The sequence below is a fragment of the Pteropus vampyrus genome, unplaced genomic scaffold (genome assembly GCF_000151845.1).
Source record: "Pteropus vampyrus isolate Shadow unplaced genomic scaffold, Pvam_2.0 Scaffold61, whole genome shotgun sequence".
Taxonomy (NCBI): domain Eukaryota; kingdom Metazoa; phylum Chordata; class Mammalia; order Chiroptera; family Pteropodidae; genus Pteropus; species Pteropus vampyrus.
The window spans coordinates 6077594-6091202 of record NW_011888842.1 but is presented as its reverse complement, the minus strand read 5'-3'; the positions used below and the strand labels follow the sequence as shown (position 1 = coordinate 6091202).

At 46.3% G+C, this 13609-nt stretch overlaps 1 protein-coding gene across 1 annotated transcript in view; it reads left to right on the top strand.

Moving 5' to 3' along the window:
* Positions 1-13609, top strand: part of CDK5RAP2 (CDK5 regulatory subunit associated protein 2) — a 169843-nt gene that overhangs the window by 30336 nt on the left and 125898 nt on the right. The window contains 3 exon segments of the mRNA XM_011360968.2: positions 6066-6189; positions 8661-8815; positions 13262-13424. Of these exon segments, the coding sequence (XP_011359270.1) occupies positions 6066-6189; positions 8661-8815; positions 13262-13424 (442 nt within the window).

Here is a 13609-nt window from a genome sequence, read left to right as displayed (position 1 = left end):
CCGGATCCCAAGAAGTCCCCTTTGTGCTCCCAGATCTTTCCCTTCTCCCACAAAGATGACCGCCGTGCTGGCCAGGAGCATCACCATTGCTTAATTCTGCCTATTTTTGAACTTTATAACAATGGATATCCATATATTGTTTTTGTATGTCTGGCGCCTTTCCTCAGCAATATATTTGTGAGCACCATCGAGATCGTAAGTGTCTCATTGCCATAAAATGGGCAAGGGACGGGCGGAGGGCGGGGCTTCAACCAGAGTTGCTCGTTTTTTTTTTTCTTTTTTGCTTAAAGAACATCTGAAAACTATTATTTTAATTAATCAGTTAATTTAAATATTTATTGAACAATAAGCATAGTTCAGAGAGTATAGCCTGTGACTCACTTGGTTATTTATTCATTCATTCATAAACACTTATCGTGTAATTACTGGTATCACACTTTGAGGATTTGAAAAGAGACATTCCCTCACTTGAGGAGCCCATCAGAGACTGGTGAGTTGTGTAATGGAGGGTGCAGTGATAGAGGGTGTTTGCGGGTCCAGTGGGGACACCACAGTGTGCTGAGTTTCGCTTGGTCAGACTGGACTGATACTTCCTAGGCCTGACCCCCAGGGCTCTGGCTGAAAGCTTTGGGGAAACGATGCATGGGTCATGGCAGTGGACCTCCTGTGATGTGGGACGGGAAGCGGAGTCTGGCTGCAGCTCGCTGCTCTGGGCTGGGCCGTCTTATTCCTGCTATTGCCACAGGGCCCGCAGCTGGAAGTTAGATTGCTGTTGGCTTTGGGTAGATCGGAGGTTTCCAGGCCCAGGCTTGACCTTGCGCACATGGTATTTTCTGAATGAGTGAATAAAGCAAATTAACAAGTTTTTGTTTTTTTGGACGCACATCGTTTATCATTCTCTAGGCAGGGAGTCAAGCCTACTTTACTAGGCCTGGAAGTCAGTACGAGAATTCTCTCTGTTTCATACTCAGTGCCCGGCCGGCTGCGGGTCTTGGCTAGGATTTGTGTTAAGTCAGACGTACCGCTGAAAACCCAAACTCACGAAGGCTCTGTGCACTCCTCGGTACCAGCACACAGGGCTAGGTGTTTTGTGCGGCTTGTGCACATGTTTGTATGCAGAGATTCCCCAAACTGCCCAAACTAGTGTTTAGGGCCCTTTTGGGTCTGACCTGATTTATCACTTTCCTCAGAAAATATTAAGCAGCTGTTCCATGCTGCACTGGGCTGAGTTCCTGGGAATGCAGTGGCGAACCAGAGAGACACGTGGGGCTTCGTTCTGGTGGCTGCTGGTGTTGAGATACTTGCACAAACAAAAATAACAATAAACGTGTCAATATAAACTGGGAGAAGAGCTATGAGGAGAATAAAGGGAGCCTTGAGAGTTTATGGGAGCAGGAGTAGATTTATAAATAGAGATCTCTTTCAGGGCAAGCGGCCCGAGGAGGTAGCATTTGAGGTGAGATCTGAGGGGTAAGAAGAAATCAACTACGTGACAGGGTGGCGAAAGTGTTCAGGGGGAGGGGAGGGGAACGTGAAGGTCTGTGGAAATGGGAGAAGTCCAGGGGGCTCGGCCTCATCTTACAGGGTCTTGAGGCCTCACTAGAAATTTTGGTCTTTATTCTGAGATCGAAGAGAAAGCATTAATGGGTTTTGAGACACAACCAGAGTTTTGTTTTTGAAAAGGCTGCTCTGGATGCTGAGTGGGAAATGTTTGGTAGAGGGAGCAGGAATAGAAGTAGGAGGACCGGTTAGGCTAGTCCAGTAGTTTAGGTGAGAGATTAGGGATGGAGGTGAATGGGTGGATTGGAAGGACATTTAGGAAGCAGAGTTAACAGGATGTGGTAATGGATGGGAAGGCAGATGTCAGGGTTTGGGGGTTCAGGTCATGAGTTGTTTAAGAACGTTCACGATGATTCAGCTGCTCCAGCTTTCTCTCTTCCAGCTTTTTATCCCACAGTTCACAGATCCTAAAGATGTTCTTGTTCCCGCCGCTTTGACTTGGCCCCGGCAGAACCCTTCCCCTTCCCAGCCCCTCCCGCCCAAACACCTTGCCTCTTGTCCACTCTACAGAAAGGCTCACGCTGGATCTCACAGGACTGCCTTGGCCTACGTCAGTCTCTGCACAGACTTCTGTGGCATGTAATGGCAGTCCCAAATGTGTGTGGCACTTTTGACTTTATAAAACACTTTGACATCTGTTTGCATTCCATCATTTTCCTGAGAGTCAAATCTCGAGGAAAACATCCTTTTAGCAGGGAGGGAATTTTGTCCTGGAGAAGGACAGGGCTGCGACTAAAACCATCCAGCCAGAAAGAGCAGAGCCGGGATTAGAACTCAGGCCTGAGACTTCTGCTTCATCACTAGGTTTCATATTCTTTTTTTATTTTTATGTGTGTTTCTCATTTCTCCCATGTGACACTGCATCTTTAAGGCCAAGAGCCTCTCCTCCCCCTTTGTTAGAGTACAGGACTCATGGAAGAGGCAGGGGCTCTGGATTGGCTCTACCAATAGGTGGGTTGTGGCCTCTGAGCCTTGGTTCCTCAGCTGTTCCTACTTCATAGAGTTCGCATGAATTCCCTGCCGTAGACATGATGTGCACACCGTTTCCACGCATCTACTAAGTGTGCCTTCCCTTTACCTCTCATTGCCCGGGACCTAGTGGCGTGTGTGTGGTTCATATTTGTTGATGGAAAATTATCTTTATGTACCTTCTCTTTTTGAGTTTTATGGTTGTTTTCTTTTGAGGGGGGTGGATGGGAGATATGGGAAAAGCTATAATTAGAATGGAAAGAATCAAGAGGAAATGTTCATGGTTGAAAAGAGTAGCGAGGGTGGTGTTTATAGAAGGTTCGTTTTTGTATCAGGTTGGAAAGCTGGGTTGGACCAGCTTCGCTCAACCTGTCCTCTCATAGGTCTTGCTCTCTGTCCCATCTGTTGGCCTAAATGTGATAAGGAAAGAAAGGGTAGAGGGAGAGAACTAACATTTATCAAGATTCTTCTTTGCCCCAAACCCCGTGCCTGGCACCTGACGTGCTTTACTGCACTTGATTTTGCAGCAGTTACGTGAGGCAGCCAGTGTTCCCGTTTGAGTGAAGAGAAAACTGAGGCCCAGGAGAGGGGAACTTGCCCACGTTGGTCCCAGCGCTGGGGCTGGTCCGCCTCGCTCTGAAGTAAACATGTATGTTTGCTGGCTTCCGTTCTATTTATCAGTTACTATAAGGGGACATTAAAAACAAAAGCAGACATGTCGTCGAGAGTAAAATTTTTTCCCTGTAGTTTTAAAACAAAAACAAAAATAATAATTCCATTAGCAGAGGAAAATTGCACCATACTGCTGAGTATAAATTTTATTGCTACAGTAACTGTAAAATGCAAAGATGATAAATGAAAAGTTGGAACATTTATTATTGGAAGTATATTTTATTGGTATAACTAAAATGCAAACAAACTGCATAATACCCTTACTTGTTAAAAATTGTAGTCAGCCTCTTGACAGTGAATGTGGTGCTGACTGTAAAAACAAAGGTTCCATCTGGGCTGATAGGAGGGAGATGGTGTATTTGCACTCCCTGGGTGGTGTGGGGAGTGAGGATGGAGGGTGGGGATGGAGGGTGGGGATGGAGGGTGGGGATATGGAGGGAGCAGATGGGGTAATAAGCGAGCCATTTTCTAGAGGATGCTTCTATAAAGTCCAAGGACTCTAAACCAAGGGTGGTTAGAGGAAATTCAGGACTGGAAAAATCCTTTATGTAAGGCTCAGGAGGGAAAAGCTTTCTAGTCCAGAATTCTTGCAGCCATATTTAATGCCTCTTGAGGAGTGACAGAAAAATGACTGTGAGTCACTGTGAATTCCAGACAGTGCTGATCAAGAAATGAGATGAAGGAGTGGGGGCTCGGGACATTTCATGCCATTAATCAGGAAGTGGCAATGGTGGCCTTAGTTCCGGCCAGCAGATCATCTATTCTCAGCTCAGACGCCAGCAGAGGGTAGAATTAGTGCCTCTCAGAGAATCTCAGCAGGAGCCGGCGCTGCGGTGGCCTCAGGGACAACAGGCAGTCATGCAGCACTTAGATCAGAGAGGAAGGGGCACCAGGCTGTGGCCACCGCATGGTTAGCACATTCATTCTAAGAAGTCATCATCTCATTATTCAAATAAGGAAACTGAGATGTAAGAAGTGATTTACCCCAAGTCACACTAAGGACATAATAGACTAAAAACTCGGAAGCAGATCTGTTTAGCTTCAGATCTGTCCTTTCTTTCCACTTGTTCACATTGAATTCCATTAAGATGATATCATGACACTGGGGCCTTTTGAAGGCTCATTGGTGAAAGAGGGAAACAAGATCTGAATAAAGTCTTTATTTGCAGGCGGCTCCAGGTCTTTGTTGAGACTTGGACAGTAAGTATGGCCCTCTTGACTTTACATTGTTCTCCGTCAGAAATTCACATGGCCTGTACATGTGCATGTCTGATCACATGGCTTTTGGTCGGAAAAAACCTTACATACCCCCAAAGTAGGGCATGGGAGGCTGCTGAGTGGATTTGTTCCGTTGCAGTTTTTCTGAGAAACCAGCTTTAGGTGGAGCCATTTCCTTTATATTATTCTGCCTTCTGGAAACCCGCAGACATTTTAGAAAGCTGATGAGAATTTCTCTGAGTACATGTCTCACAGATTCATACCTGACTCTTTTTCTTCTGGGAAGAACCAAAATGAGAGGCGTCAGTGGTTGTGGTCCTGTGACCGATTTTCGTGTGCCATCCCTACCACTGCTTGCCAGGCGGCGAGGATATTCCATGGTGCCCAGCAATGTGAACTCTGCATTGTATGGTACAGTCGCGTGGAGTGTGGGCTGCTCGCATGCTCTCTCCTCATGCCCCAAGTGGTAGCTAGTCCTGTATTTAAAACGCTATCCCGGACGTGGCTCCATAGTGTAGCGGTTAGCATGTCTGCTTTACACGCAGAAAGTCCTGGGTTCATGCCCCAGTGGAGCCACGGTCCACAGTCTACGACCATGTCACCCTGAACTAGCCCCATGTCTGATCTCGGAAGCTAAGCAGCATCTAGCCTGGTTAGTACTTGGATGGGAGACCACCTAGGAAGACCGGATGCTGTAGGCATAAATAATAAAAACAAAACAAAAAATACTTTCCCCTCCGGTTGGCAGAAGACAGGGCATACAAGCCCTTCATCCCTCTGATTTATTTACGTTGCATACTGTTCCTTTGCACGTTGGTCTGTCAGACCAGCTCTCTACCTTTTCTACTATTGGGGGAGGGATGTACTTTGTGGGAAACTTCCTGGTGGGAAATTTAATAATAGTTGTCAAAAAAAATCTTGAAAGATTATTTACATTTTGATTTAGTAATTCCTTTTCTAGGAATTGACCCTAAGGAAACTCCTGGATAATATACATACATTATAACATTGCTTATGTTAATAAACAATAATACTAATATTTATTGAATACATTGTACTGTTCTCAAAGTTTTATAAGTATTACCAGACAAATATGTAAAATCAGAAACAATCCAAATGTTTTAAAAATAGAATTGATTTATTATAGTACAGTATATTTCATATAGCAAATTAAAATGTAGCTTTTAAAAATTATGATATAGATTTATATTTATTGGTACAAAAGGATGTTTATAGTGTGTTAAACAATAAAATTAGATCACAGATGTGTACTGTATGGTTCTATTTTTGTAGAAAATGTCTGCAAGGCTATATACTAAAATGTTAACTTAGCTATCCTGAATGATAAGATGATCGATGATTCTTTTTTCTTTTCTTTCTTTGTTTTTTAATAATATATATGTATTTTGATTGATACATAATCGATATGTAATATTGTGTAAATTTAAAGTGTACAGTGCATTGATGTGTTACATTTCTATATTGTATGAGTGGTGTTTTAGAATTACAAATATTAAACTAAAAAAGAAGCTCAGTACAGGTCTGTGGGAGAAGTGACTAACAAACGTTCCTTGTCTCTCGGGGTGATTGAACTCACCAGCTGGCTGTCACCCTGATGCATTTTACACTTTTGCCTCTTCTCGCAGCAAAGCAGTGGAGAGCCTCGCTGAAGGGGGCGGCTCTGAAGTTCGACGGGTGAAAGAGGACGCTCAGAAGAAGGTGCAGCAGGTCGAAGATCTCCTGACCCAAAGAATATTCCTTTTACAAGAGGCAAGTCCGGAAGCCCCGAGGAGAGTGTGTTGCTCACAGTGGGTTATAACGGAGTGGGCAGAATTTTGATCCCCCTTTCCTAAACCGTCAGTGTCAGCAGGAACAAGCGTCATCTTATTGAGCATCTCTGGGATTCCAACCCCACGTATAGAATTCATATCCTTACGCCCTGCAGACTGGCCAGTGTTGTCTTCGTTCCTGTTGGTGAGGACACTGAGGTACAGAGGGAAATACTGCCTAGTCTCAGTTTAATCCTGGATTGAAATTTAGGACTGCTGATTTCAAAGCCTGTGTTCTTGCTGTAATACCGCTCTTATTGTCTAGTTTAGTCCCTTTATTTTACAGAAGAGGAAACTGAGGCCCAGAGAGGGGAAGTGACTCCCCCAACAGTGGCTAAGCTTGGAACCAGATTTCCTGGTTTGTAGGCCATCGTGTGTCCATGCAGGCCCGGTCAGCCACCCCGCCACCATCCCGCCAGGCTCATCCAATGCCTTTTCCCGGGGAGGCACTGTGTGTAGCTTCTCCGTCTACTGATTCTCAGTTGCTTCCTGTGACTGATGGGAGTCAGGATGTTTCTTGGTTAGAAATCTGTCTCCTAGGTGTTAAAAAGTTTCCCTCCATTTAAAGCTAGTATTATGTAATACTAATTACTTCATTTTTGGTCTTCGAAATCTGTTGTTTCATCTCACTGTCTTTACCCGAAACCCTGATTCTTCTTAGCAGATATGAGGAGAAATAGCACCGAAAGGCAATGCTGGATACAAAAACGCGGATTCACCTGTGCTGCGTTTTGCATCTTATAGTGAAGATGCTCACATCGGCCCTTATATCGGCCTCGTAGGGGTGTGTAGATATTAGGGCCACAACACAGATGAGGAAGCTCCGAGAGGGCGAGACGCTTAGAGGGCGTGGTCATAAGTGGTGGAGCTCGAACCAAAAGTAGGGTCTTCTGAGCCTGACTTCTGAATTTTAGTGAAGATGACCATGAGACTTTTAAAGAGACTTTTTGTTTGTTCATCTTACTCTTCCCAGCGAGCGCTTCGCAGTGTTTCAGCGTGCCAGCCTAACTGACAGGATTGGGTTGAATCCCTGCTCACTCTCACTAGCTTAGTCACCATGGGTAAAGCATCTGTTTTCCCTCAGCTTCTTGCCTCTTCATCTGTAAAATGAAGCTAGTGAGACCTGCTTGCAGTAGGAATCGTAATAACAGCAGTGGAACTAACAGTTCATCGAGGGCTTACCATGTGTGAAATACCCTTCTCAGCGTTTTGCATGCATTGATCTAGTTAATCCCTCCAATGAACGTAGGAGGTAAATACTTTTATCATCCTTTAAAAACAAAAGGAAAACGATGGTGACACTGGCACAGAGTAAGTCACTTGCTCAAGGTGACACAGGCAGTAAATGCCTGGCGGTCTGGCTGCAGAGCTTGCATTCTCAGTATGTAACTCTTCAGGGTTGAGTGAGGATCAAAGATAATATAAATAGAACTCGCTGCAAAGCGCGGCATTGAGTAGGAACTCAGTAAATGATAGGTTTTGTTGTTTGTTGTCTCAGAATTTGGGGAAATGATTTTTTGCAGCCATCACTGAGATTGACAGGCAAGGCTCTTGGGGACAGTGGTGGGGGCGGCACTGGAGAGAAAGGGCAGGGAGGAAGCCAGCGTTTTTCCAGGTTCCTGTGACATGGCAGGCGTTTGACAATCTCACAACAACTCTGACAGAGTGATGTTTAGCCCTGTTTTATAGATTGAGAAGCTGGGGCTCAGAGAGGTTAAGCGACTACCCAAGGCCACACAGCAAATAAGCGGGAAAGCTGGGATTTGAACCCAGTTCACTTTGACTTTTATCTTTGTGAAGTAATCAGAGGCAGTGGACATGAGTAGCTGGAGAGTCCTGTCTACTCCCAGGTCGCTTTCATGGGCACCAGGGCCTTTTCCCCTAACTCAGGCACTGCCTGTGTGATTTAGTTAGTTTCCTGTTGGCTTCTGTGAGCCCTCAGGAAGAACATAGAGTTTTTCACCACCTAAATCACTTTGGAGATATAGAAAATGCGCTTTAGAATTGTGTAGTCATTATCTTAAAAAAAATAGTGAGGGGGCGGTGGGGTGTGGGATGAATTTATATGGAGATTACGGTGACTTTAAAATTTATGTATGTTTAGATATTGAGAGGCATATTTCTCCTTGTTCTCATTGAGCTGTAAATATTGATCTGATTTTTCAAAACCAAAACCGTTCTCATAGAGTCGAGTCTTTTCCATTGGAAATGCCTATTACTCTTCAGGATACAAGAGGGAAAGATGGCTGGCAAATGTTTTTATTACCGATTCTCCCCATGTATAGTACAATTCAGGGAGGGGAAATGTGCTGGAGAAAAAGTCATACATATTTATATTTTAATCCAATTCCCTTTCAAAATGTTCCCAATTGTATTGAAAAATTGCATCAAATGCATTTAATTTAACTCTAGGAGGTGAAAGCCGCCCAAGCAGAACTGGAAAAGGCCTTTGCAGGGATGAAAATGGAGAAGGCTCTGCGGTTGAGCTTGGAAAACCAGCTTTCAGAGATGAAGAAGATGCACGAGGGGAACTTGGACATGGCCCTGGTCCTGGAAGAGAAAGACAGGTCTGGCGTTTGTCCCTGTGATGCGCCGATCGTCATTCGTCTGGCAGCACGGGGGGAGAATTGTTCCCTTCCTTCCGTTTTCCTTCTCCCTTTTCTGCTTGTTCCCGCAGTGAGAAAGCTAGGGGTGAAACCAGGGTGAAAGGAAAAGGAATGGGGTGGTGATCTCGGGACAGAGAGAGTTAGTCCATAGAAATTCATGCTGGAAATTTCTCCTCAGATACTAAATTTAACATTCAGTTTGAGCTTTAAGCTTCCTGGTAGCCAAAGTAAAAAGGGAAAAACAATCTTGGCGGACATGATTCAGATTGCTCACAAAATAAAACAAGCTAGTAACTCAGGAGAAGCCCAGTTTTACCTAACTTCGTCAGAGAGAAATTTCTCTTCTGGATCTTTCCAAAGGGAACAGTAAGTGACTGCATTCCCACAGTAAATACGAATGGATTCTGTGTGACCAGTTTTTCATCATTGTCTTTGAATGTAAGCTGAGGACCCAGATCAGTACAGTACAAGGGGCCAAAACAGTATAGACCAAATACAGAGGTCTTTGATGGTCGAGGAATAAAATGTGTACCATTTGGCCCAGACAAATGGATGGAACACATGGCCCGTAGGCAGCCTTTAAGCTCATCTTCCCACTTGGTGGAAGGAGTGGAGGGGGACAGAGTGATACTGGCTAGATGGGGTGAGTTCTGGATTGACATATTTATCTAATTCAGTTTAGAGGGATTAGGAAAAACTTCCTAGAGGAAGTACTAGGATAAGGAAGAAGAAAGGGTGTTCCAGGCTTTAGGAACTTTCTGCGTGAAAGTCCAGAGGCAGAATGGACACCCTGCATGGTCAAGAAACGGAAAGAAGCACAGCATGGCAGAGTGTCCTCTTCTGAAAGGGAGGTGGGAAGAGGGAAGGGAGAGAAACTGAGACAGATCCTGTGGGCCTTATTGGAGGGGCTGTGTTTTGCCCTCAGGGCATGTGAGAAGCCACAGAAGAGTTAAGGGTCGGGGGTGGGTGATAGGATCAGAATGAAATTGAGAGAGGTCCCTCTGGCTGTTCCTGGAGAGTTGAGTGCAAAGCTTGACTCTAAGGCTGATACAGAAGTCCAGAATTGATGCTGATGACCAGATGACCAGGACTGAGGTGATTGAACGAGGGACAGAGAAGGATGAGAGAATTTAGAAGGTGGATTCGACATGTTGGCTTGAAGGGCTTGGTGGCTGATTGGATTTTGGGCCGAGGGAAAAGGCTGTGGACAGACACCCTCACCCAGGTGTTGAGTGTGAGCAACTGGAATGGTAGTGCAGTTTGCTGAGTTTGGGGCAAAAGGGGGAGAAAGAGATGTTTTGGGGTGGAGGGGGTGGGAAGATGAGCTTTCATTTGAGACATGTTGGGTTGAGGGATCCCAACATGTCTCAAATGAAACAGAGAGCCCCGGAGGTTCTTGGGTATATGGATTAAGGCCTGAATTCAAGGAGATAACGATTCATTCCCTAACCAACTATGGAGCAAGGCCTTGGGTTGGGTGCCAGGAATGAGAACTGTGTACTGTCTTCCTTATATGGAGCTCCCAGTGTGGGAGGGGCAGATGTAAAAAAAAGCCTTGATTGGTGCTAGGGATAAGTTCTGAGTTCTGTGCTGTGACAAGAGCAAGGGAGTGATCAGCTCTGCTTGGGCGTTTGGGCCTATAGGGCCTCTCAGAGGCGGAGTGCTGGAAGTTGGGTGAGGAAGCCCTGCCACTTGGAGGGAACAGCACGTGCCAAGGTGTGGAGCCTGGCACATTTCAAGGTAATCATGGAGGAAAATGGTTCCTGTCAGCATGTGCTGCAGAAGCTTGGCGTCTCACCGTTTTGGAAGAGGAAATTTGGGAAGGATTAATGCTCCTTGAGTACTGACTGATCCGGGAGTTAGGGGTCGCCGTGGATGCAGGTGGTCAGGTCAGGGCCTCGCCAAAGCCTGTGTCTTCCTGAGGTTTCCCATAGGTCTGGCTGGGTAGGCACAGAAACCTGATTTACCAGTACTGTGAATGCACCTGTCTCGGGGGTAGCTGTGCCCCACCACACTCCCAGAGAACTGTGCGGCAGCCAGGTGCCAGCTCTGGATTTCTGCTTGCTGGGGGCACGGCCCTCTCTGACGGAAGTCTCCCTGGACGAGGATCAGTGTGTGCCCTCCCTGAAGGCAGGACTCTTAGGAAGCTAAGCCCAGACCAGAAGGTGAGTTGCTAAGCAGTTGGAATAAAGAATTGGAATAAAGGTCTGTGGCCTTACCCTGGGGATGTGAGTCCAGATCTGCCATACAGATTAACCCGCCTTGGGCAGGGCCCTCACTAGGATGTCCTTCGGGGCCCCCACCACCCTCCTCAAAGGCACGTGCTTCAGCTGCTGGATCTCCTCCAGCCTGAGCTGAAAGCTAGTCTGTATCTTTAAGGCAGTTGACATCGAGGAGCCTGCAGGTCATATGTGGCCAACAGATATGTTTCATTTGGCCCACACAGTGTTTCTAAATGTTTGAACTAGTGCTAATATTTTTCAAAAGTCTAATTTCATATAAGTGTCTGGATTTCCGCTTCTCGTGAAAACCTGGAAGGCGTGGCGAGACCGGGCCGCCGTCTTGCTGGACTGCGGCTGCTCCCTTGGACGGGCCTGGTGCTCCAGCCTGACCACAGGCCCCACAGGCCTGCCCCACTCATTTCCAGCCCTATCTAGAACTTGTTTTAAGGTAACTAACAAATCAGTTTTATCAAAGTGTAAGTTACATAGAACGCAGCACATCCATTTTAAGTGTACGGTTTGGCGATTACCTCTCCAGTTGATTATGTGATGACTTCAGAGTCGAACCCATAGAGGGCAGTCTTACTCCTCTTTCCGAGTTCTGGGGGCATTGTGCTGGTGCTGCCGGTATCCTCTATATCCAGTTGTCTTAGTCCATTTGGGGTGCTGTGACAAAACACCACAGATTGGGTTGCTTATAAACAAGAGAAATTTATTTATAGTTCTGGACGCTGGAAGTCCAAGATCAGGGTGCCAGTGCGGTCAGGTGCCAGCATGGTCAGGTGAGGTGCTCTTTCTCTCCATATCCCAGCCTGGCAGGCGGGGCAGGGAGTCGCTCTGGGGCTCCGTGGATAAGGCACTAACTACTCTCATTCATGGGAGCTCCACCTTCGTGACCTCGTCTTCCAAAGACCCCACCTTCTGATGCCGTCACTTTTGGGTGTCAGGACTTTGATATGGATTTCAAGGGGACGTAGGGACAGACGGTAGCACCAGTGCATTGCCAGGCACTTTCAGCCTGCGCCTCACTTTCGCCCTGGGAGCCAGGGAAAGCATCTCACACTTCCAGGCCTATCCACCCTCCTTCTAACATAATAAGTCACTTTTTAGGCTTAGCTAGAAACACTCTTCTTAGGGTCCTTTGACAAAATGCTAATTATTGAATGTTAAAAAAAGTAATAATTATAGCAGCTGTCATTTGTTGAGTTCTGCCATACGCCTGGAGCTGTGTGGGGCCATTTTAAACAGCTTATCTCCATTCCACATAAGCAGGTTATCCCCACTTTATAGCTGAGGAAATGCAGGCTCAGGGAACCTAAATAACTTGGCCCTTGTCAGGGAACAGTTGATAGGGGTAATTTGGTGGCCTCGGGAAGGATGTGTTCAGCTCCACCTGAGAGGGAACCAGGGAGGTTGTTGGTTGGCGATGCTCCCGTGAGGAGAATAATGTCTAACTCCTCTGGCAGAGTGATGGGTGTATATCAGGCGGAGGTAGGAGTAGGGTTGTGAAGGGCGTACTGGGTACGGGGCACGGTGTGAATCAAGGTCTAGAGGCACAGAACAGCCTGGCTTTGGGAGAGAGCTGGAAGTGTGGCTCTTGCGTGGCCTGGCGATGGAGCAGGTGGTGGCCTCCTGTGAGGCGAAGCCGAAGCTGTCAGCAGAGCCTGGTTTTCTAGGCCTGGAAAGCCAGGGCCTCTAATGCCTCGCTGCAGAGTTTGACCTTTATCTTGAAAGTCAGTGTATTTTTAAGTTTGCCCCGAGTCGCCTCGGAGAGACGTTCTCCATTTTTTTTCCACACTTACTGGAATAGTTCTGCTTTATCGGTCATGTTTGTTTAGCTTCAGTGCCAGATTTCTTTTGGAGAGATTTCTTGGCCAAAAAAATTAGTAATCCTCTGATGGTGGTGGTGGGGCTGTTGAAAGTCTGAGCAGGAGTGTGACTCAGTAAGACCAGAGTCTAGCAGCTCAGAAGTTGGGATGACCAGGGCCAGGCTGGAGGCGAGGGGACATTTAATGTCACATGAATTCTGTCCCTTAATCTCCACCTTGCAAAATGTGATTCCGTTTATGTTCAGTCATTGGACCTGTCTACTTTGAAGATGTCTGGCCCCATTTCCTGCCTCCTCTTGCTCCACTGAGCTAAGAGAACAGCTTAGAATTAATATTTAAATTTTGTTCTCTTTTAGACTGATTGAGGAGCTGAAGCTGTCTTTGAAGAGCAAAGAAGCTTTAATTCAGTGCCTTAAAGAGGAGAAATCTCAGATGGCGTCTCCTGATGAGAATGTGTCATCTGGAGGGCTCCAAGGACTTTCTGCTGCTCTGAGGGAAGAAAAGGCGAGAGAAACTGAGGTGAGGCGATAGGACACGACGTGGGACTTTAATTAGCAGGCCAGTCTCTTCCGTGGGAAGTGGAGTGCACATCCAGTCCCCACGGTTCGCACACAGTCCGCTTCCAAATATTAGCTCCCTGTCAGCTGAGGAACTGGCAGGAACCTCCTTTGTCAGGAGCATTTTTTTTCCTTTTCAGTCTCAGG